This window comes from Lagenorhynchus albirostris, chromosome 6, assembly GCF_949774975.1.
Source record: "Lagenorhynchus albirostris chromosome 6, mLagAlb1.1, whole genome shotgun sequence".
Taxonomy (NCBI): domain Eukaryota; kingdom Metazoa; phylum Chordata; class Mammalia; order Artiodactyla; family Delphinidae; genus Lagenorhynchus; species Lagenorhynchus albirostris.
This window is the reverse complement of record NC_083100.1, coordinates 23,807,166-23,832,486: the sequence shown is the minus strand read 5'-3', so window position 1 is coordinate 23,832,486 and position 25,321 is coordinate 23,807,166. Positions and strand designations below refer to the sequence as shown.

Genomic DNA, 25,321 nt, shown 5'->3' with positions numbered 1-25,321 from the left:
CGCCAGAGGTGTGCGCATCCAGATACATGATTCTGAAAATATATCAGTATCCAAAATGTATCCAAGAACTCCACACTTGCAAAGCAAGCATTTGGGGGAGTGCTGAAGTTCCCCACCATCCTGAAGAGCCACCCAAGTAGGTAACAATGCACTTTAATTTATTAAAAACAACTTGCTAGCAGCAAAAGTATTTTACAGTAATTCAACTCCAACTGCTCACACAATAGAGAAAAAGATGGCGGGCTTCCCTGGTGGCGCAGTGGTTGAGAGTCCGCCTGCCGATGCAGGGGACACGGGTTCGTGCCCCGGTCCGGGAAAATCCCACATGCCGCGGAGCGTCTGGGCCCGTGAGCCATGGCTGCTGAGCCTGCGCGTCCAGAGCCTGTGCTCCGCAACGGGAGAGGCCACAACAATGAGAGGCCCGCGTAACGCAAAAAAAAAAGAAGAAAAAAAAAATGGCAAACAAAATTACGGATTTATTACCACAAAGGGTTCTTTTCAGCATAAAAATGCAGATGACCTGTTATCATTAAATTGCTACCGTAGAGATATAAGCACTTTCAGTTCAGTTAGGATTAAGTACATTGCTTTCCAATATATGCCAGTTAAATATTATAGGCTTAATTTACAGAACCTATACCAAGCAAACTACATTTCATGAACTTCCAAATAACATACAATTTTGTTGTAACAATAAAGAAAGGAAAAAGAAAAGAAAAAGAAAAACCAAAGCTAGAGAAGCAATAAAATGATTAGTTCTTAAGAAGATGTTACAATGTAAACAATGAGAAGACTTGGCATTCTCCAAGCTATTAAATACACCACCTGATTTTTTGTAGCTATAGGCATGATTACAGATGTCTGTAAAACTAGGTAACGATTGGTTGCTCTTTTAAAATTGCTCAGACACATTTAACCAACTATTTCAAGAAAGGATTCAGATAAAAACTGGAAAAAGAAACTTTCCTAAAGGTTGGGTATCTGATCCTAGGTACTGTTATAACAATTATGGACAAAGGTGATAAGTATCACGATTGCTCTAAGAAAATTAAGGTCTGGCCTCACAATCTAGCATAAGCAGAAATGTGTACAGTTTCAAGGAAGAGGCATTTGATTCATGGGTTTTTTGGTTTTGGGGGTGTTTTTTGCAATACGTGGGCCTCTCACTGCTGTGGCCTGCCCCGCCGCGGAGCACAGGCCCCGGACGCGCAGGCCCAGCGGCCATGGCTCACGGGCCCAGCCGCTCCGCGGCATGCTGGATCCTCCCGGACCGGGGCACAAACCCACCTCCCCTGCATCGGCAGGCGGACCCTCAACCACTGCGCCACCAGGGAAGCCCGATTCATGGGTTTTTAAACGATCTTTGGGATTTAGCTACTGGGTAAGAGTTCCCTAAAAAAAGCAGCAGTATTACTCCCATTTTCATGTGTGTCTACTAAATGGCTAGGTTATGATTTAAGAGATCTTGGATCGTGGAAATTAGAAACCTTCATTAGACAAAATAATAATAATAACTTTATTTTTTTATTGAAGTATAGTTGATTTACAATGTTGTGTTAATTTCTCCTGTACAGCAAAGTGATTCAGAAATATGTGTGTATACATATATATATGTATATCAACACACACGTACACATTCTTTCCAAAATTCTTTTCCATTATGGCTTATCACAGGATATTGAATAATAATAACTTTAAAACTATAAACTTTCTCAACAATCTCTCTTACTTCACACTTCTTAAAAACAAATAACCAAAATGTCTTGGGGTGAATTTATATATATGTATATAAAGATTGTCTACAGATCTTCTAGAATCTTTATAAAATCTATCTCTGTACTGTAGAGCAACATTGGCCTAAAAAGATGCATTTTATGAAGTCATGTGAGGCCTCTAAGCACTTGAAGCTTTTAGTCTAACACAGTATTTTGCTTGAGTGAGTGTTGCAAAGAGAGTTCAAGAGCCTAAGCTAGTGTTAACTTGAGACCATTTATTTTAAAACTGCCTTGTGGGTAAAAAGACTAGCTGGGTGATGTATCCTTAGTACACACAGTGCTGAAGTGACCAAACCTGTGGGGTTAATCTGACTAACAACTTATAGAAATAACTGAGTTACATCTCTAAGGTGTCTAGCCAAATAAGCAATTCATATTAACTCATAATGTAGTTAAAAATTAATAGGCAGCCTTCCTGATGGAGACACATACGTATAAGGCAACATGCTAGCTAACTTCTGTGGAAAAGAGAAACTAATATTTCTTGAAATGTGTTAGGCACTGTGATAGAAGCTTTACTGAAGTGTTTTATTAATCCTCACAACAACCCCAAGAGACAAGCACTAACTTTGCCTATTTGACAAAGGAGGAATTGGAGATTAACACATAGCACAGCCCAAGTCATAAACCCAAGTCTGATCAGCACTGAAGTCAGGCTCTGACGGCTACCCTCAGGCTGTAGAGATTATAGTCATTTTCCCTGCGCTCAAGGAGATTCCAGTCTTACAGGGGCGATAAGATGTACACAAGCAATGGAGTAATGGTAAAACAAGATAGGAAGTGATAAAGGCTTCCTAGTTTTTAGAGAGGAAACTATTCCTGGATAAAAGGATCATTTTGTTTTAAGGACTGACTGCACTGACACTATGCTCATAGTAACCCAGACCCAGGAAAAGTTACACTTCAGACATGAAGAGCAAAATGTGTAACTTTAAATGATCTCATTGGGATTTACAAAGATTTCTGCATCTTTTAACCAATGACCTATGAGTAGCCTGTTTATTATGTATTCTGCTATAAAATCTTCTCAAAAGAATATCCACTTTTCTTCTTGATTGTTCACAGAGGAAAAAAATGGACATTACTGGGGACTGATATATAGTTCTGAGAATTCCAGATATGCAACAGAGAGATGGGTAATGATGTAGGACACACAGCTCCATGAGTATGGAAATTCATGGAATTTCAGAACCATACTTGGAATTCACTCACCAACATATCTAGTAAATAAGTAAACAAGACCCCTCTCTGGGCCAGGTCAGGAGGGAGTCACACTGTGCAGTCAAATCCTGCCACCAAACACGTCTTCTGAACTGCCATCTTCAAATGAAGTGCATTCCTACCGCATAATTACCATTTCAATTACATCCCTCACAAACAGAGCAGGTTTATTTGTGATTCGCATTAATTAGGTAATTTTAGCTTCATTTCTTTAGTAATTGATTTGAATACAACAGAATTAATAATTGCCTCATATCTGCACACACATTTCTTTTCAAACAAGGACGATCTGACAGCACTCAGACAGATGAAGAGCAAAAATATCCACTCAGGGATGCAGATATCTTGAGTTTTATCAGCAATGCTTTGGACTACTTTTTTTTTTTTAATTGTTGTTGCTTAAAAGCAGAGTAAAAGCACATCCTTTCTAGAAGACTAGTTGATACCACATGTATGTGGGATCTTTTTCTCGGTTATTTGATTCAAGTTTTTTCTCATACTCTTTTCATCTAACAATAAAATAATAGCTACCATTCTGGTTAACTTACACCATGCCAGTCACCATTCTGGAGCCTTTACATGTATTATTTCTAACACTTGCCACTCTGACAAAGCAGATTATTAATATCCCTGTTTTACAAACTGAGATTCTAAGAGATGAAATATCTGTCTAGAGGTCTCACATTTGATATATATCAGGGCTCACTTTTTTTTTTACCACACAGGGAGGGGAAGAGGAAAATTCATTCAGTTCTGTATTTTTTAAAAATATATGTTTATTATTTTCTAGTAACAAAAAAAGGCTTAAGTAATGCCAGGAAGAACAGATTCCTCTGAGACTGCTTAAATAAATATTAAGATCAAGTTTTAATGAGCACATTGTATGTTAGATGTGAAAGCATTTCGAATAGTCTAAAATATTTTACAAATAAAATATATGACTTTTAATAGGCTTAAAAACTGTTTTTTCTTAAGCCAGTTAAACATATACCCTGATCTTGTTTTTATTATTTATGGGCTTAGTAAACCTTCCCTTCAACAATAATACATGTGTAAACTTCATCTCACGTCTGATAAATTTTTATTGCAGTATTATCACAAGGTTAATTTTAGAAGAGTATTCCAGTAGGTAACAGCCAACCTGGGAATTCTAAATCTCTGACAGGGTATGATCTGAAGAAAGTCTTTTGAAACACTCAGTGCTTGTGTCTTAGATACTTCAGGAGGAAAATGGAAAAACAAGAGATCAGAGAACAAAAACTGGATGCAAAACCCCATCTCATCTGCTCAATATCAAGTTCCTTCTTCATTGCCGCCTCCCATGAGGGAAAAAAAAAAAAAGAAAGAAAGCAGAGAAAGTTCTTACTGTTTCTGGCAGGCTTATGGTCTCCCTAACTCCCCAACGGCCTTTCCCACTGAAATGAAGTAAAAAGGCAATTGAGGGACAAGATCAAAGTTGACTGCATCCGTTATAATTTAGGAACACAACCAATTAGGATACCTCTCAGACACAGCACATATTTCAGTCACTTTTGCAAAAGATAAAAGCAATAGGTGAGTCCAAGATGGCCATCAGTAACACCACTGGGTTATGACAGCAAACAATCTATTTTATACTACCGACTTCTACTGCTTCAATCTTCCAATCTTTCTAGGCTGAAACCCTTAGGACTCCAGTTCTTCCAACTAGTCAACCCCCATCTTTCACTCCCTGGCTTTCAGATATCTGAAAAAGTACACTTCTTTCTATTGACTATCAATATTTATCATTTATCTTCTACCAGAAACCACTTTAATCTTATGGCCACATTCTTCATCACTCAAGCAGGAGGTAACTTCTTTAATTAACTTATAAATTCAGATATTTATTTATGCTTTCTGAAAGAAGAAAAAAGGAAGGGAAAGATCCTATTTTTCATTTGCCTATTCCTCTCTCCAGTAGATCTGCTAACTCAAGTGGGTTCTGTGGCTTATCCCTCACTTCTGGATTCGCCATTTGTTTCTCTCTTCTTGAGCTAGCTCTCTTCTCTGTTCTCTATACTCCATACCTCTACTCTTTCCTTTCAATGAGCAACATTCAATGGAATTTTAAATTGATGAACATGAAAAAGAGATTAAGGGTCTTTTAAAAAAGTAAACTTGGGCTTCCCTGGTGGCGCAGTGGTTGAGAGTCCGCCTGCCGATGCAGGGGACATGGGTTCGTGCCCTGGTCCGGGAGGATCCCACATGCCGCGGAGCGGCTAGGCCCGTGAGCCACGGCCGCTGGGCCTCTGCGTCCAGAGCCTGTGCTCCGCAACGGGAGAGGCCACAACAGTGAGAGGCCTGCGTACCGCAAAAAAAAAAAAAAAAAAAAAAAAAGTAAACTTTATTATCATATACAAGGTAGAACGGAAAACCTAAGGATAAGTTTTAACTTATTCTACTCAGATTTCTTTTGGCATCGGAATGCTACATGTCTCCTTACCATTGCCAGAAGTACACTTATATGAACATTATTTACTTTACAGCATCTCATGCTATGAATCAATATCACTCAAAAAACTTTCCAGAGTATGTAACTTTATTTGGAAATTCCACTGTATTACAGCCATTAAGAAAACACCTTATATTCAGAGTAAATTTAAAATAATATTCAATGAGTCTGTTGACAGCATTTGTATATGAGAATACCCCTGACTTCAGTATTTATCATCAACGGCAGTAGTCCAATTTCACGAGTCTATTATATCACTGAAATTTCAAGGTTAGACCTTTCTTATCAGCGATATCATTGTCTCTCTTACAAAACAGCTCCGTGCTTTGAGAAGATGGTTCACTGAATTCGTTTTTTTTTAATTATACAAGTAAAAGATCTTTTATAAAAGATCCAAATAATGCAGAACTATTTAGAATAAATGATAAAACACCCTATTTACCTTCACATAAGCCAAAGTGAACACTACCAATAGTCTGGTCTTTCCTTCCTTCTTTCCTTCCTTATTCTTTGCTTTCACTCTCTCTCTCTCTCTCTCTCTCTCTCACACACACACACACACACACACTTTTAAAACATAAATGGCGCTCTCTTGTACATACAGTTGTATGAAAGCAATTGTTTAGTTAACTATAATTTCTCTGATTTGCTTAAAAAATAACAGATCTTTAAATCTGTTACCAGTTATTGTACTCAAACTGTGGGACCAACTAAAACTACCCAAATTCATCAAAAGATAGCCTTATTGTTAGCACAATATATGTAAAAATAATTTATTTTAAATTGTTTTCTTGGGGAGCAGGGATGTTTCTTTTTGTTCCCAAAAAACTGAATCCAAAAACTGTAATTAGGTCATTAATCTGTCATACTTCAGACAGATGGCAGTGTGTAATTCATATTTTGAGTAAAAAACAGAAGACTTACAGAAAAATATCTCGTATTTCTTTTTCTAGTTCTCAATTATGTTCAAACAAAATCTATTACCACTTTCAAATATTTTGCAACATTCAGCAATATAATAGAATTTGTTTTATATTTCAAAATACTATATTAGAATCAGTGTTCTTAAAGTACTTATAATTTTAAAACAGTCTAAAAATGATTAAGTACTACTTACCTATTTTCAATACCTAAAAATTCTTAAACAGCCCAATGTCCAAGCTCTAAGTGATATATGAATAATCTAAGCAATCATTTCTAGTAAAAATAAATGAACCTACTTCAATCAGGAGTTAAATGTAAATCCTCAGCTCGAAAAGGTATACAAATGCTACTTTTCCATCAAGAAGGTAACAAATGTAATGAAAATAATGCAATCTACCTCAGACCATCTGGATAATAAAGATACTGACATAAGTCTGATTAAAAGGCTTGAAAGACATGTCTTACAAAAGAAATATATTTCCATATGTAAATACTACTTGCTAAAATGTTTGTTTTGAACAACAAGGCTCTTCATGAAAATGACATAACAGGAAATGTTTTATATAGTTGCAGAAGGAATAATTCCTCTTTAGAACTCAGCCAGAAATTCTTAGTTAATTCAACAGAAACAGAGCAATGCAGCTTCCCAGCACTTCAAAATATGGCCAAGCCCTGCATACTGATGTCTTAGTAAGTAGTAGGTAAAGTTGACACCGTCAGGTGTAAGGACAGCTACAGCTTCCATGATAATAAGAGAGCAATGACAAAAATGTCAAAGGTGTAGACACCAGAATGTTAATTTATTAGAACGTGACTTTACACTGATTAATTATATGCTCCTCAAAATATCTGGAGAGCATAAGAAAAGTTAATTGAAGCATTCCACTTTGTACATGCAGTTTTAAATAAGTGATAGAAAAACTGATTTTAAAATTATACGTGGTGTGAAATCTGTAAACACTAAATGTGTCATATAAAGATATTAGTAATGAAGACGATGATGATGACTATAACATATTCACTGAAACATTTACACTAACTTGAATTCCACTGACTATGTTAGTATGGAATCAGAAAACTAAAGAGACGTTTAGAATCTTGAAGATCATCTGTTTGGGGCTGATCTGAAGATTACAAAATCCTTTTGAGACTGAGACATGGTTGAAATAAATACATACCCTAACAAAGAAAATCACAAGTAAAATGGGATTTCAGAATTATTTCAACATCTAAGAAATCAACTTTCCAAATTTCCTCAAATAGATCAGAAATACATTATTTAAATACACATATGCAATATGTGAATATAAGCAAGTTCCTTAATTCAATAAATAATTACTGGGCTCCTACAATGACCCAGTATGATACTGTATACTGGGAACGAAGAAATATTCTGTAACATCTTAAGGAAAAACCCGAACTTTGGGGCCAACCCAATAGATAAGGCATAGCCATTTTCTTCAAAGATTCACATCTGGAAAATCTCTAATTTCTTTATAATCAACATGTGGCCCCAAAATAAAGCTGTGTGCTTTGAAAAAATAGTTTTAAATTCACACTCAGTAATTAAGATAGCCTTCCCTATTAACTAACCTAAAATACTATACTTGTCTATAAAGTCTCATTTGCTGTGGCCGGACTACTTCAGAGATTTCATGAAACTAGTGTGATGTTTATTCCTCCTGACCTATTAATTAGAAGCTCTCCTAGATCCCCAGCTAACGTAAGGTGCCTTTCTCAGGTGGCAGTGCTATTTTCCATCTTCATCTAAAATAGATACTAAGACCTCTTAAACTGCTGGCCACATCACCCATCAACATTTCTGCGAATGGAAGTTTGAATTTATGGTAATAGTAGTTGGGGTATCCTTTATAGGTATTATAAGATAGCTTTCATAGTTAGGCTATAAAATCAACACTTAACAAATCTAAGCAGAAATGTAAAATTACATTAAAGAAAATGAATGGATCCTAGGCTGACAAGAATTGGTTATAACCTGATTACATGTATAAGTTAAAAACTGAATCTGCGGGATTTAGCCAAGGAAGCCAAGGAAAAAAAAATGACTCTCAGAAGTATTTTGGCTGAGGCTATATCTAGGGAATCTAAATCCATGTCCATTCAGGGAAGAAGGAATTGGACAAAAGACTTCAACCATACTGATGCAAATGGCACTGCTATTTCTATTGTGATGCTGAACATATTAGGGTCTCTTAGTCTGATGCCATTAAACATTTGAATTATGTAACTAACTCCCTTTGTTTGTATTCCTTGCTAACCAGATGACCTTTGTTGCTTTACCCATATAGGTCAGTACACACACAAAAACAGATCTGGTCAAGCCAACTGAGGTGATCCAGATCCTATGTTAGTTGGTTCAGGTTTTGTTCGTTTGTTTTATTTTTAATGAAAGTACAGACATAAATTGGTATTCCAACTTTAAACATCAATTTTGTAAACTTGTTTAATGCGAGTCAACCTTGAGATACGGTGCCGCTCTGTGCATGCTGCCAATCAAGTTTCGGAACTAGTAAGGCTGAGAACAAAATCCTACATTATAGAAAATTTCTTGGGGAAATGTTCTCCTGTGGGAACCTATTTTAGAAGCTGGCTGTATTTTTGTCTCTGTTTCATTGTGTGTCTTCAAATTTATACACTTTTGAAGAATTCTCAGAGGTAAAAGGTGAGAAGCAGTTCATTTCTCTACAATGGATATAAACTATGGTGAGCACAACACACTTATTTGCTTCTAAATGCAACGGGATTATTAATATCTCAAATAAAATATGAATTCTCTTGGACCTTGAAAGATAACATCCACTCCAAAAAAAAATCCCTAACACAGTTTTTGTGCCCCAGCATCAGCAGTGCATCACACAAAGAAAATGCTTAATAAATGTTTGCTGGATCAGTGATTAAAAGATAAAAATATCTCCACAGCAAGTTCTGAATCTCCACATACAGGAAATCTCAGATGAAGTTATTTTCATCATTAACATTCATTTGAAATTTCATGGTGTCTTGGGTAATCAGGGCTTAATTTCTAAGATGGTGTTCTATAATATATGTTTTAAGGAAATAGATTAAGATGTTTTCTATACCACACTTTTCCCCTTACATTATTTTATCCCAAGGGGCACAATATTATAAACTTAAAAAAAAATTATGTACCGAATAATTTCCAAATGATATATATCATGTTGTATATTTATCTCAAAGTTTTCAAAAAGGCTCTGCATAAAATTATTAAATTCTTTGGCTATTACTGTAGCAGAACTGGCTAGTACTTAGTTAACAAATGATTCCTCATATGTTTTAAGCTATGTATTTATAGATGAGAAATAGGTTACAGAATAAAGACAAATCATTACAGTAGAGGTCTTGGAGTGTATGGCATATGATTTTTTTTTAATATGTAACCATCAAAGTTATGATATTAAATAGACCACAAAATTTTAAGGAGAGGGCTAGCATGTTTTGTTTAAAAATCAGTGAGTCAATCACATCAACTAATCCAACTTCTGAGACTAGCATAAAAGGACTCCATTAAGCAAAAAGAGTTCATTAAAACCTGTGATCGTACATTTCCATATAGAATTTTGATTCAATGGGGGCAGTTGGGGAAATATGGTCACTGATCAAATGCTGAGAATTACTTAGGGAAGAATTTTTTAAAGAAATACTAAACTATTGTTAAAGTAATACAGGAGGGAAAGTAACAAAACCACAAGCTACATATTAGATTTCACTAATTAGGAAAATTCACACTTAGTCTAAACTATCCTCCTGCCTGATTGCCATCCTCTCCCAAATTCCACAGGTGCTTCAAACTCTCTGTATACAGAATTAAACTAAACTAAATCTTTTCCTGGAAACCTGCTCCAGTATTTCCTATCTTCCCTGATGGAACCTATTGCCATCTATCCAATAATCTAATAATCATCATGAACTTTCTCCTATCCTTAACCCTACGATCCAAGTCCTGTCCACTTTAAGCTATTATTTCCCAAATCCTTCTCTTCCTTATTATCTTCACTACCACTGGCTCTCATGACTTTTCACTCTGTCATTGCAACAGCCTGTTAAAGAACCCCCTGCCCCTAGAGTGTTCCCCAGCCACAATCATTTTACTCCTATTGTAGCTGGTATGATTCATGTCAATAAAAAGACTGAAGTAATCTTATTTGTTAAAATCCTGTGCTCCCTTGAAAATGAAATCCAAGTTTCCTCTTATAAAAGATATTCCATTATCTTGCCCTGGTTAATTCTCCAGAGTCATCTCTGGCTTCAAATTCTAAGACTCCAACTTTGCACTCCAGAAATACCAATCTGTTTGTATTTCCCAGAACATATCATATTATTTCTCAGCTCCCACTGTGGGTTTGTTTGGTGAACAAGCCTTCTGCTTCTCCTAAATCCTATTCATTTAATAAGTCTCAGCTTAAGCAGCATCTCCCTCCAGGAAGTCTTCTCAAACTAGTACCACCCCTCACTCCCCATAATAATAAGAACACTGAGGTTATCATAGTATAATGCCCTGTTCAGATGTCTCTTTCAAACCAGAGCATGAGCTACAGGAGGACCAGAGCATGAGCTACCAGAGGACAAAAATAGTGTACTATTCACCTTTGGATTCACCTTACTGTGCCTGACACATAAAAGAGAGCCTACAAATATTTGTTGAATTAATCAACTAGAACAATATAGCAACATGTCAAATGCTTGTGATAATTTTATTTTAAGTTTACTTCAAATTTAAAACACCTAAACTATTACCGCCAAAATGCATAATTAGCAACAATCAGGCCTACAACTTGATTAAGTATCATCAAATGAGAATTGACGGTACTACCAGAAGCAACAAATACGGTGAAATTTTAGATACAGATTTTCAAAGAAAGAATTGATTCTAGATATGGCTAGGTTACTCTACTAAGAGGACTTTTTCCATTCTTAAAGACTGGTGGCTTTAGAGCACCAATGATAAGCAATGATTTTCTTTACATGTAACCAAAAATATAAAACTTAGCTCAGGAACACTGAAACCCAATAAAAAGAATCTCTGGCACATAGACAAACTCTACTTCTTTCTTAACCAAAATCTTCACAGATGCTTTAAATAATAGAGGGGGGGTTTCTTTCACTTTTACCCTAAATTATTAGAAATGCCTATCTCCATTCCATGGACCTATGTAGTAAAGTGGAAAGAGCAAAAGATCTGAATTTCAAACAGATATTGATTTGAAAAAAAAAAAAGAAAACATTCTTATGAATCATGGTTTGGTGCAAAAGAAACTTACCTACTCTGAGTGATAGCAGCAGTGATTATTTATTGGATCTTAGCATGTGTCAGGAACTGCGCTAAGTATTTTGCATAATATTGCCTCATTTAAACCTCACAACATGGACTTCCCTGGTGGTCCAGTGGTTAAGACTCTGCACTTCCACTGCAGGGGGCACAGGTTCCATCCCTGGCCTAGGAACTAACATCCCACGTGTCACGCAGCAGAGTGAAAAAGAAGAAAAATAAAGATAAAAAAATAAACCTCACAACAGCCCACTGACTTAGGTATTGCTTATCCCAATTCTACAGATAAGAATACTGGAGCTCAGAGATGTGAAGTAACATGACTAAGATCATACAGCAAGCTAGTGGCAAAGCAAGAATTCTAACACAGGCCTGTATAACTCCAAAGCCCATATTTTTAACCACCTGCAATCTACTGCTTCTGAGCCTCAGTTTTCTGTAGTATAAACAGAGTAACTTCACAGAGCTGTTGTGGAGACTAAGTGAAATAATATGGATCACTTAGTATAGTGTTGGGCATCCTATATATATTCAATAAATTATGCCCCCCTTCTTTCTCTCACTCCAGTTGTGATTATACATTTATAATAAGGGAAAATAGTTCCTAAATACTCTACCTATTTCAGCAGAGATATCCTGAGTCTTGATTAATTCACAAAAGGAAAATACTAACAGGTCAATAAATATATATTATATAAACAGATATAAAGGAAAAAAGCAAAGAAAAACAACATAGTCTACCTCATCTTAGGACTGTGACCCTGCTATTGATCTTTCAGAACATCATAAAATCAAAATGTATCGATATTCAAAGTCAGGAGAGAAGAGGATGGGACCCAGGGATCTCAATTCCTTACGGCTCAGAGGAAGACTCCCAAAAGAACCTAACCAATCACATTACATCATTTTTAATGTATTTCCAGTGGGGAAGACAAATTTGGACAAAGATAGAGGCAATATAAACAACACTTCTACAGTAAGCTGTTTTGTTTCTCCAAGACAGACATTTATTCTTACTTCAAAGCAGACTTAAAAGATGGGGGGTGGGGGGTGGGGGCGGAATGAGCTGCAAAGTAAAAAATACAGAAATTTTGCTGTTAATTCCCTGCTCATACGTACTTCCTTTAGTTCCTTTTTTTTTTTTTCCTTTTGGTACATGTCCATGACGCTTACCTCTGATGGGTGTAAAGAAATCAAGTCAAACTTATATTTTTTAATTTCCCGACAACTAAAAACTAAATGTAAGGTATGTTGGGTATATATACAAAACTAAGTACTACAACTGAAAACAGAGCAAGCTTTTACATCAAGTCCATCTGGTGTTATATTAGGGTGTGTCCTATGGAAATCCAGCCAAGGGTGACTGCCAAACTAAGATACAGAAGACAACTCAGAAAGCTGGTGAGTCCCAAAACATAAGCTATATTTTTAAAAGTGCAGTAGAGCATCTGCTTAACAAGATTATCTGTTATCATTCCACCCTCATAATAACCCTATTCTACTTCTGTAATACTGTTTTTGTCACTAAAACATGGGTCAGTACTGGACATGGTGGGCACCCTGAGATAATGACATTTTCAAGAGTTATCAATAAAGTGATCTAACTAACCCACAAGGTAATATCAGTTTTACATCCCAATCCTGACAACTTTATCCTTCTGCTAAGGGACCTAAGAGGCCAACTGGTTTCTTCAAACCTCCATTTCCTCACAAGAAAAATAGAAATCATACTATACTTATGCTTCACTAGGTTCTAAAAATGGAAACTAGCTAAGAAAAAAAATGAATGTGAAGCACTCTAAAAAGAATAAACTAGATTCCCTGACCTGATTATTGGTCAGAGTCTTGTAAAACTAGAATTACTACTTCTTCCAATTCCATACATGCCACCTGGCCATCAAACTGACTGATAAATGGTACTGACTGCAAAGTTGATCCATGTAAAGGTTTTAAAGTAATAGAAACAAAATTTATGTCACAATGTATTTTCACACCATTAGCTCTCTCCAAAGAAAATTTACTTGTTAGCATTATAAAAGTAAATGATAATGAGAAAAATAAGATTAATGACAGTTTTTTGAACCTTAAAAATCTTTCAAAATACTCAGCAGCAGGTATAGCACAGTTTGAAACCGATACTGAAGCAACTATATAAGAATTGGGAATGAGCTAACCCAGAAACATAAGGAATCACAAAGTAAGTCTCATCTGATGGACCGAAATACAATATGGATTATTTTTGTATTGTTCTGTCTGAGTTGTCTGTCTCAGATCCTTAACTTCCAGATTCTATTTTTAAAATCACTTAACACTGTGTATTTCCAGTAGCCATCAAGGCATATACTGTCATCCCTGACACCGAAGATTGTCAGCAGACTCAATAGGTACACTAATGATCTTGGGCAACAATGCCCATCTTCTTATCAAAGAGATCCTTATTCTAGAAGAAAAAGTCTAAATTTCTCTAAGGAAATCCACTCGAAAATATAGGATGTAGTCATTACAAAATGTTAAGTTCACTAATACCTCTTACTTCTTTTTATCTTACATGCTGAATTTTAAAACCAAAGACTGCCAGGCACTGTAACATTTTTAGTTCTCTCCCAAGTCACCGATGCTCTCTTCTAGCACTGTCAAATAATGATAGCTACTGTCATTATTTTTTATACAATAGCTGGCAGCAAGTTATACAGACACCCTTCATCTTAGAATAGTCATCGAATAACCTAAACAAATGACTATGACCTTAGAATAAAACTGACCACTTTCCTAAAGCCAAAATAAGTGGGCTATCACATGGTAGTGTTACTTTACTGCTAGAACGTCAGTTATTTCATAAAATCAAAGGCTTTATTCCTTTTATTTTTTTTCTAACTGCTTTAAAATAACTTTTTTACCTCTTACACATATACGCTTGTCCTCCTTGCTGCTATGGAACCTATCTTATTCTATCATAAAGGTTTTCACATTTACTTTCAGCTCTAATACTTTCAACCAAAACTGCAATTCTGTTTTTGGAAGTCACAGCCCTTTAGGAATATTATTTGAAGATATTAAAAAATGTGGGAAATAAATAAGTTCTTTTCATATAATAAAGTCAGCAATGCATATAAAGGGATTTAGAAAAACCAGTAATCTCAGACACAAGTGATTTGACAAGTCACACATGCACAAAAAATTATTCCAAGTCATAGAAAAACATCTGAGCGACCGATTGTAGGTCTCTTATTCTAATTAACAGACAAGAGTCCCTCTCTAGCACTATTTGCTTTGGCAATCTAAAATGCTGATATTCTCCTAGATCTAACAGAGAGGAAAAATGGGTATCTTCTCCATCTAACACCTAAGTGGGTAACCTAGATACTGTAAATAGAGGCTACGTAAAGGATGCAACAGACAGCTCTGAAGTGAGAGCCAAAATATTTAACCTGCAACTCTTTGGAAAAGAACATGAAAACACATGCAGCTTAGCTAAAAACTATACTAACATGGAATTGCCACAGGCTAGTAAGTTAAAAAAAAGAAACAAGAACAAAACCTCTTTACCAAACATAATTTTACTGCTGTTGGGTGAGAAAAACTCAAATATCAAAAGCACAGTTCTTATTTGTCCAAACTGATCATGCCCATACTCTGCAATGTTTATTTAAAATAAATGAGTGAACTGCCTTTTAGAAAGGACTACTTGCAAAACCAAAATCAAATTCACAAATAGAGGAGCTAATTAACCAATTACCAAGTATTTTCCAGCTGATATTCTAGCAGTGGCTGGGGGATGACAGTCAAAGTCTGATTACCCAATATTACATACCCCTTATATTCAATGTTTCTAAAGACAATAGCTAAATATTAAGCTAAAGGAAATTGCATATCAATCTATCTTTACTCTTTAGGAAATTAAATGAAAATTATCTGAAAAATAAAATATCTATCCTGCCAAGGACCTAGTAACGTTAAATGTTAAAATGTAAAAATTGTACTCCCTACATTGCAATAGTAGTATAACTTTTATCAAATCAATAGCCAACTAGCAGAAAAATTAAATTAATCCTACAAGATCCATTACAAGAGATTAGCACTATAATTTAATATACATTCCATCACTATTAATTTTCTTTCTACATGATAAAGGAATTTCAATGACTGCTTCTAGAATGAAGTCTTCCTAGGAAGTGCTTCCATTAATAAAAATAAAGAAAACTTTTAAATAAGTAAAGTAAGTTCATAGTTCAGTCGAAATTTCAAGTCAATAACTAGAACCACTTAAAGTTAACAAATTGCAAAATGTATTCAATAGTATTCTATATACTCTTGCTTATAATTCAGAAGTCTTAACTACTTATGAAGCTAGTAGTTTCACAATAACATCAAGTTTTGAAACTGTAAGAGGGAAGTGGAAAGAAAATTTGTTCTCTCAGGATAATCAGAATTAATATATTAAGAATATGCTCATAATTCACTCGATGATTCAGTTTTCTTTAGTTATTAAATCTTCATTTAAAAAGGAAAGAAAATGCTTTTCCTTCACATGTCACCCAAATAGAAAGCTTTTAAATTAAATTATATTTACATGTAAATCAGATGGCCTTTCTGTATAAGAATATAACACATATCAAAAGTATAAACACACGATTTCAAATTAAGTTTAAGTAGAACAGAGCATTTGCACTTGATAACTTATGAAACATTATAATTAAGAGAAAATAAACCAAATTCTTAATAAAGTATTTTGTCTTCTGTCACTGACAGCATGTAAGTTGCTTTTCTATTACACAAAAACAATGTTTCGTATATCAATGAATGACCCTTTATCAAAAACAGTAGCCAAAACTGTCTATTCCTGCAAGTTCAAAACATCCTTCCAAATTTTCTCAATTCTTCTCTGGACAGTCTAAAACAAAATGCTTTCACTTTGTCAGAGAAATGGATGTAAATGAGTTCCACAAATTTTCAATTACATTTCACTTCCAATGCTTTGGACACGAAACTTTCACACGTTTAAAAAAAAAAAAAGCAACTAACACTGCAATTCTACCACTGATGGATTAGCTTTGTGCCAAGGTAATAGAAAATAATTTCTTTTCCTTTTTTTTACTTCGAAGAGTCCTTTGGAAATAACGTGTTTCCATACTTTTTTACCCAGCAACAAAAACAAAACTAAAACCTGGCAAGACAAAAGAATAACCAGAAAAGCCTAACATTTCTTACCTGATACAGGTAAGCACCAGCTCCCAAATGCCACCTTGGGATAGTTCAGACTAGTAAGCAGGCTCATGTTTTACGATACCAAAATGAACAGGAATAAATCTGTGTTGTTCTTTCTTTAACAAAATCTATAGCAGCAGCTACACCACAATGTGAGAGGACCCTACAGACCTAACAAATTCAAGTCTATCGCTAGAGAAATAGGAAAAAAAAAAATCATAAAATGAAGACTTACTGCTTGTCATGTGACTTGGTGAGGCATGCTGTCCATTGGGTGTGCTTGAGGTGAGGTCAATTGCCATACTGGAGTGTTCCCTTTCAGGTGAAAGCTCATTGTCACCTGTTTTCACAAAATAAAATCTTTTGGTCTCTGTTCATTGTCATCTAAAATCTAATTACCAACTTTGTAATCATATATGCAGGGGTATGCATATATGATTTTAATGAAATACATTTTTCCCTTAAAAAGAAACTATAAGGAAATGTTATTTAGAAATACATAATAAATGAACGAAATGACGAAAAGCAACAACCAGCCCACGATTAAAAAATTACAAAATTTCATTATCACATTCATCTAAACTGTAAAATAATGGAGACTGGAGTAGTTGATTTCTAAAGTATCTTCTAGTTGAAAAAACTGTTTTCTTTTAACATCTAATTTAATCCTTAAGCACACAGTATTTTTAATGAGCATTTCCAAAATGCTGGCTATCAGAGAGTTAGATGTTTGAAAGGAGAGTTTGCTAAAAAAAAATGTCAACTTGAGTGAGCTAATTCTCTTTCACATTATGTGTCTGAAAAATAGGTTACAGAGTACTAAGTATTTAGTACATGCCATATTAGTAGACATATATGTAACCCGACCTATTCTAGACTTAAAGTAAATGAAAAAACAATAAAGTAGTAAATTGTTGATCTGCTAAGCTACTATTCTTAATATAGCAGGTATATATCTATAGTTCCTTCTTATTTCACTTCAGTGCTATTTTCTCAAACTCATTTACAAGGTGAAATTGTGAACAGATAGGAGGTAAGAGTTTACAGTTCTTGACAAAAACTTCCAATTCAGAAATTACGATACAGGTAGCAAACATAATTTTATTACCAATAACAGATTAATGAAAATGAATACTTACAGGTTATATAGCCATCAATAGCCTCTGTTTCCATAGTCAAAGTGCAGTGCTGCAATACAAAAGATTATACCCTTAACACAATGATTCCTTTCAGTATCTGCCATTAAATGCTTAACTTATTTGAAGCTCCAAGCAGTTAGCCCATGTTGCTGCTGCTGCAACCTGTGCCCAAGAAACATACTACAGTGTACTGTATGTGCTCATTTGCAAGTCACTGAACTCTTTCTGCAAATGATCTGATTCCTGCTGGAGATAGGATAGGAAAGATAAGTGTGCTATGAGATGGGCTGCAGCAAGAAATGAATGACTCTTTTAATCAGAATTTACTCGGTTTAGAGAAAAAAATAGGAAGGGGGTACACCTCCAAAGTGCCAGCTTTAACTGGGATTGAAGTATTTTACCATTCACTACTTCCTACAATCAAGCTGCAGTTTGAGGACTTCCCGAGTATACAGATAGCTCTATTCACAATTGTTGCAAGTTGGTTCATCATGTTCTCATAGGGAGGGGGGAGGACAAACAAACAGAAGAAATACAAAACAAAACAAAAAAACTTCGTGCCCAAGTATGTCTCGAAGGTTTCTGCAGCAGTTACCCAACTGCCAGGCTTGTATTGACATTTTAGCCAACCCCAAGTTCTGTGTAAGCACCTGTTCAATGTAACCTTAATTTCCTGCCAGACCATGGTTGGATACCATGCCGAGCCTACTTAATACACTCCAATTTTGAAAAATTCATACACTTTTTGAAGAGGGTAAGGGGATCACTTTTTCAAAGTTTGGGCAATTATTTTCGTGCACCAGTGACACAAAACAGGAACTTAATTCTCAGAAACAAAAGTAAATTGTATGAGATGACACCCCCTAGCTTTGATTTCACATAACGAAAAGATCGATAAGCTAACTGTATACTTTGAAGAAAAAAGTTTAAAGAATTGACATGTCCTGAGAAGATTTTTACTTATTTTTTTTTCCTTTGGCCCTAGTCCTTTTTGCCTTTAGTTTCAAAACTCTCACTGCACCAGCAGCTAAATTATTCACAATGAGCCATTTCTGTATTGATCGCCAAGTATATTTAGCCCTGGCTCCTGGAATTTCTCCATTACTTACTGGAAAACAGGCAGCTTCACTTCTTGTCTCCAAAACCACTTCCCTTCTCCCTCCCCTCCCCTTCTTCACCACCACCCTCCCTACCCCCCCCCAAAAAAACTTTTCTTTCTTCCTTTATGGAATAATCACATCAAATTCCCAACTCAGTCACTACATAACACTTAAATTTCAACCTGCTGTACTGTTATCAAATTCTTTCAAATTATGATTACATAAGGCTTTAAAGAAAGGCATCCGTAAAGTTTAAAGGGGAGCAATTTCTTCGGATATTTTACAAATGAGTTTATCTCTTTAAAAATGTACACATTTAACACACACATATTAAGAAAGAAACGTCAGGGAGAAGCGAAAGAAGTCTGCCCCATCAATGAAATGGTTATTAACCCTCAGAGAAGGAAAGAAAGAAAAGGAGAAAGAGAAACGAAATGTACATACAAAAGAAATTGTCCTTTGATTAAAAAAGATTCATCACCATTTCCAGCTCTGTCGGGAGATCTCAGCTTCTTCTAGCCCCTCAAAGAGGAGGTGACAATGTCGGGCTGAAGATAAACGGAGAGAGAAAGAAAGAAGTTTTTTGTGTTTCCCCCTTCTCTTTCCCTCCCTTGCCCCTTCCAAGCCAAGCCCCCTGCAGAGTTCAAGGCAAGGAGGAAGGAAAAGCACTTTACAGGTGGGTCATTCCGAGCCCAAATCCAGCAAACAGATCGGCTGATAAACAAAACCAAGAAATGAGAGAGAAGGAACACCCCCCTTCTCCTCCTCCTTCTACCCCTCCCCCTCGTCCCTTTGGGATGGTCTAGTAGGAAAAGTCACTCAGGAATGGCACCACGTACTTTCAGGAAAGAGGAAAAAAAAAAAAAGAGAGAGAGAGAGGTCAGTCAGTGCTACAGCAATGCGATTAACAAGAAGAGAAAAAACTTGATCCACCGGTTCCTTAAGAATCGACCAAAAGCTAAGACAAGAAAACTGAAAGAAAAGGCGGGGGGTGGGGGGGGGTGGAGGGGTGTTGAGAGGGGAGGGACAGTCAGGGAGAACCCAGCAAAGAACCTAGGCCAACTTCACAGGACTGCTTTTCGCCCTTGGCAAAAAAAAAATGATAATAATAATAAATTAAATCTTAATTCCATCTCTTTTGCCCATACCAGAACCTGTCAAAGTGATTTAACGGCTGCCTTTTTACATGTCATACCAGGTTGTTGTTGTTTAATTCCAACAGGATCTGGATATTACCTTCTATCTGGACAGCTGTAATTTATTCCAGGCTACCCAACCTTTCTTGGAATTCAAGTTAAAACAAAGCAAAACAAGTCCAAATCCATGACAGCTATAGAGATGAGAACTGATTAATCGATTAACATCCCAGAAACAGATTACAAGGAGGGGACGATAAATTAAGGCAGAAGACATCATCTTCAACCCGATTCCCTGAGCGTCCTTTACAGAAATCATTACCCTAATCATAACCACAATCCATCCCTCCCAGAGAAAAATATCTATAGTATTATTATTATTACTGGTTAATAGCAACAAGTCATTTGATCACATAACAGTGCAAAACGAGATACTATATAATTACACTTAACTTTGAAAACACTCCCCCCCTTTGCAAATCAGATACACATATTTATATATAACCTATGAATCAGAAGACAAAACAAGAGCTGTTCTTCACCACGCAAAAGGCAAGCGGAGATTTACCTCAGCAGTGCATGCAGTAAAATAATCCCATCACCCTTTTGTTTGTGTTTACTGTTAGTGTGTCCTCTCTCTTTCTTTCTTTCCTGTGCCTAACGTGTGTTTGTGCACTGCAGTTGGTGGTGGAAACTAAGGCAGTGGATCTGTAGCTAAGGGTAATCCTGTTTTTACTTCCTCCATCTTCAGCGAGGAGCAGGGTTAGCCCGGGACAGCTGGTCAAACCCCGAGAAACCGATCCGCCGGAGCCCGAGCACATCTCCCCCGCCGGCCGGGCTCGCGCAGACGCCCGCGGGCGGAGGGCCGGCTGGCGGCGGCGGCGGATGGCGGGCGGCGGGGCCCGGGGCGCGGGCGGGAGGACGTGCGTGCGCGCGCGCGCGTGTGCGGGCCCTGGGCTCCTGTGCGTGTGTGCGTGTGTGTGTATGTGTGTGCGCGCGGGCTGGCGAGGGCGCGTGTGCGCGTGTCTGCGCGCTGCGCCGCTCGGCGCGCTCGGCAATCGATTACAGGACAAGTGCTGCCCCGGCGGCTCCGCGACGCGCGCCCTCCCTCGCGCCCACCCGCGCCGCCCCTGACCCGGTGCCCCCAGACGGCGGACCCCGCCCCCAAAGGGGGGGGTTACCAGGTAACCCGCTTCCGAGAGTGCTTCGGCAGCCCCCATCCAGTCCCCAAGTGTCATAGTAAATCTCACGTTTTCTGTCGGCTCGGAAGGAAGAATTGCAACGGCGAGGGGAGGTTCATTTCGGCCTCGAGAAGTTTTCTTTCAAACTGGGATTTGTGGTGAGGCCGGACGAAGGGAGCGGGACCGCGATCCAGGCGCGCGACGCGGAGCTTTGGGATCGGCGTCCTGGCCGGAGTCTGGGTGTGCGCGTGGACCCACCCACTCAGCTTCGCAATAAACTGTGCTTTGCGATTTCAGAAAACGGCCCCCGATAGACCAGGACACGAATAAGCAGAGAGGGGTCCTGGGGAATGGATTGAGAAGGAAAGTCAGGTCTGAAATGAAGCTCAACTATTACTATTTTGAAAGTGCTTTACAGTGCAAGTTTAAAATTAGAGTGTCTACTTGTTTTATCTACACCGGGCACGTGGCACATCCACCAAAGTCAAAGGAACGGGGGAGAGTCCAAAAAATTATTAGGAGTAAAGTGTTGTCCATCAATATCATCAGTTAGTTATAGCACAGCTTTTGTATTTGGGAAGAACTTACGTGGATCGTCATGAGAAAAACAAATGCACGTTCCTTCTACAAACAGTCGCATTTAGCATCTTTCTTGACCGCATTTGCAAAAAGAGGGAATAGAGACTTCTATAATTAAAGGGAAAAGGAAAATGAAAGGAGCTGAAAATACTGCACTGTGTAGTCTGGGTGGCTTAAGTTTGAAAACACATGAAATTATCAGGACTGCCAAACAGCATTTCTGAGAAACCATATCACAGATTGTGAAGAAAATCAATGCTGAAAGAGTAGGAGCAGTCACTGTACTCCTTTCAAGAATCCCAGAAATAGTTGCTGAGGTTTTTTTTCTGCTGAGGAAAGGGAAATGATACGTTGACAATAAAATCATCACCTATATCTTAAGCATCACTCTGTATATCTGGGAAATTTTGGATAATGTCTTTAGATTTCGGGACTGGGAAGGAATTTATTCACGCTAATAGATACTAAATCATGAACATCATGTGACTTGTGTAATGCTGTATTTAAATTTTTTAATGAATTACTTTTTAAAGGTTTACTTCCTATGTTGGATTTATTAAACAACAGTTGTACCAATAGGTTTGTTTTTTAAATTATGGAAAATGATAGTTGGTGCCGTGCTGCAAACAAGATTAACCAACTTTCATTGGAGAGCAAATCATTTGGGCTCAGGCTAGCAACAATTTTATGACGATTTTAAGAACACCTGTGAGTTACACGTTAGTAAAGCAGGGGTTGTTTTTTAACCTGTCAATTATCCAAATAAAAGTAATTCTCCTAAAGTCATATTTGGGAAAAACCAAACATAGAACTCCACAAATCATTCTAATCATCCCAATAGATAGCAAAGATTTTAATCTTAAATTACTATAGAAAATTGGAATGTTCATAATATATAATTTCCCAATATACAAAGGGTAACATAACTTCTCTAAATTGCCACAAATCCCCCCTAAAAAGTAAGCCAAAGTGTTTAAGTATCTGCAAAGTTATGGAGGCTCTTAGAAAAGATGAATTAAAACATATGCAAATTTAAGATGAAGTATCTGGATAGTTTAAGCAATTTAATTCTTTAGTAGAAGTGGATCCATTGTGAAGTCTTAAGGAATCATCAAGTTCCCGAAAGCTAGCACAGCTGATAGTCTTTGCCCCTAGCTGATTAGAGCTTAATTTAGCTCCCTTGAAAGCCTATCCTTTTCATGAGTTACTTTCATTGGCTCCCTAATCACCAAAGGTACACTCTCTCCCTCTAGTGGCTAAGTGTTCAGACACTTGACATTTGGTGGCCCTGTCTCCCCCAAAATGGGGGACTTGGGCAGGGAGCAATGGTGCCCAGATTTTAGAATGGCGAAGATCTCATGACTACTTGTGAGAATTAGACCATTTGGGGAAACTTTTCCCTCTTCTTAACATCCTATGTTCCTTTCTAATTTGCAGATCATGGTATATCCAATTTACCCCAAAGAAGTCAAGATTATGTTTACATACAAAGACTGGGGGTTCTGTTTCATCCTCTGTGGTCAAATAATCCTGGCTCTGAAACTCACAATTCCACTTTGGGGAAGGAACCTTTGTATAAACTGTAGAAATTCACTTTGCTAACAGTTTTTCTCAACAGTATTTTTATAGTGGTCAGAGCATATCTGTACTTCCAGCCTTTGCCATAACTGTCCACACTTTTATAGTTATACTATGCATAAAAAATATATATCCCCAGCAAGTGCAGTAGCATATCCTTTGGCTACTATATGCAGTTGGAGAGTTAAATTTTCACTTTGGGGGCTGGGTGAGGAGGCAGGGAGAAAACGTACCCCACCCCCACCATTTGTCATATCACTGGTTCTTCCTCCCCCTTTCTGTCCCATCCTACAGAAACCGTTCCTTCCCAGCACCAACCCCTACCTTAGCACTTGCACATGTCCTTCATTATGCAGTGTGTAAATATGTTATTCATTTGTTGAGTTTTTAAAAGAAAATCTGTCTCCCTCACTAGAATGTCATCTTTTTTAAGGACAGAGATTATGTCTGCTAACTGTTGTTTTCTCAGAACTGGCACAGTATTTGGCAGGAGTTGGCACTCAGTAAACATTTTACTGAGTGGAGGAATATGGAGCAAGTCCCATACTCACCTAGCTTCCATGTGTCAAAACTATTTTCCAGGGCCAAAAAGTATAGGACATCCAAGATACACTCTAATTCCGTAAAGAATTTGGTCAAATCTTGGCTCATAAGTCATGTTACAAATAACCTTAACAGGTCAACTCTGTCTTATGATCCACGTGAAGAACATGAATGCCTTGGTAGATAATATAAAGTTTTATAAGTATGAATAGTAAAAGTGGATAAAATAATTTTGAGTAAAATACACTTATGTGACCCCTCTGTTTCATAAACAGATTATTTCATGTTAATACCTGATAGTTCATGAACCAGACTATCAAAGAATGCAACAGATTTAATTCTATAACTACTAAGTGCAATTAGCAAAAGAACATTTTTAAAAGGCAGTGTAGCTGAAAGATATAAGGTATTAGTCTTGTTTTCTTCGGATACTTTATCTGTTTTAGATTTAAAAGCCCTAGTACCCTTTAAAAGAATTTGAATAAAAGTTCCTTTTTTTTATTCAAGCAATTAATTTTATGTTTTTAAGTTTGGGTTTTGTTTTTAGCAGAGGGTAGGAAGGGACAGTTTGTAACATTGTAGTACTTTCCTAATATCAAAGAAGAAATTTTTGGAAACTGATTATGTACTTATTATTTAGATGGCTTTATTGTGCTAGATATAGACCATAATTAACCAGAGTAGGTGCCCTAAAATAACGTGAATCCCTGAAAAAGTTAAGTTTACCAAGCACACATAGGCACAGTGTTTTAAAACTGATTACTTGTTTTATTTTTGTCAGGTGGTGGTGTTCTCTTTGAAGTGGTGTTCTCTTTTTAAGCAGGATATGGAACAATGGTCTCACTTTCTCCTGGCGACCTAGATTGGCACTATGAAGAAGCAAGGAAGTCATAAATGGAACCATAGTTTCAAAAAAAGCATTCTAAGATACCCCATCCATTTTATAAGTAAGGTGTATTAATACCTCCTAACTATGCCTCCGTGACTACATTGATAGTCTGGGGTCTGTCCAGCTGGCATTCGAGTCCCACGTGGTAGGGGTCTTCTCATTCCATCCACCTTGAACAATAGTTTCTTTTAACAGTTCTTAAGAGTGTCACTTTGCAATTATATAAGGCTCTTGTGCAAATACCCATGTCCCTAGAAAAGGTAACATTAT

At 36.9% G+C, this 25,321-nt stretch overlaps 1 protein-coding gene across 1 annotated transcript in view; it reads right to left on the bottom strand.

The window, feature by feature from the left end:
• IKZF2 (IKAROS family zinc finger 2) overlaps positions 1-19,177 on the bottom strand; it is a 168,075-nt gene extending 148,898 nt beyond the window's left edge. The window contains exons 1-3 of the mRNA XM_060152175.1: positions 19,155-19,177; positions 18,046-18,094; positions 17,142-17,246 (exon numbers count right to left, since the gene is read on the bottom strand). Coding sequence (XP_060008158.1) covers positions 17,142-17,246; positions 18,046-18,079 — 139 coding nt within the window. The 5' untranslated portion in view covers positions 18,080-18,094; positions 19,155-19,177. The remainder of the gene's footprint in view (positions 1-17,141; positions 17,247-18,045; positions 18,095-19,154) is intronic.
• Between the last annotated feature and the right edge of the window lie 6,144 nt (positions 19,178-25,321).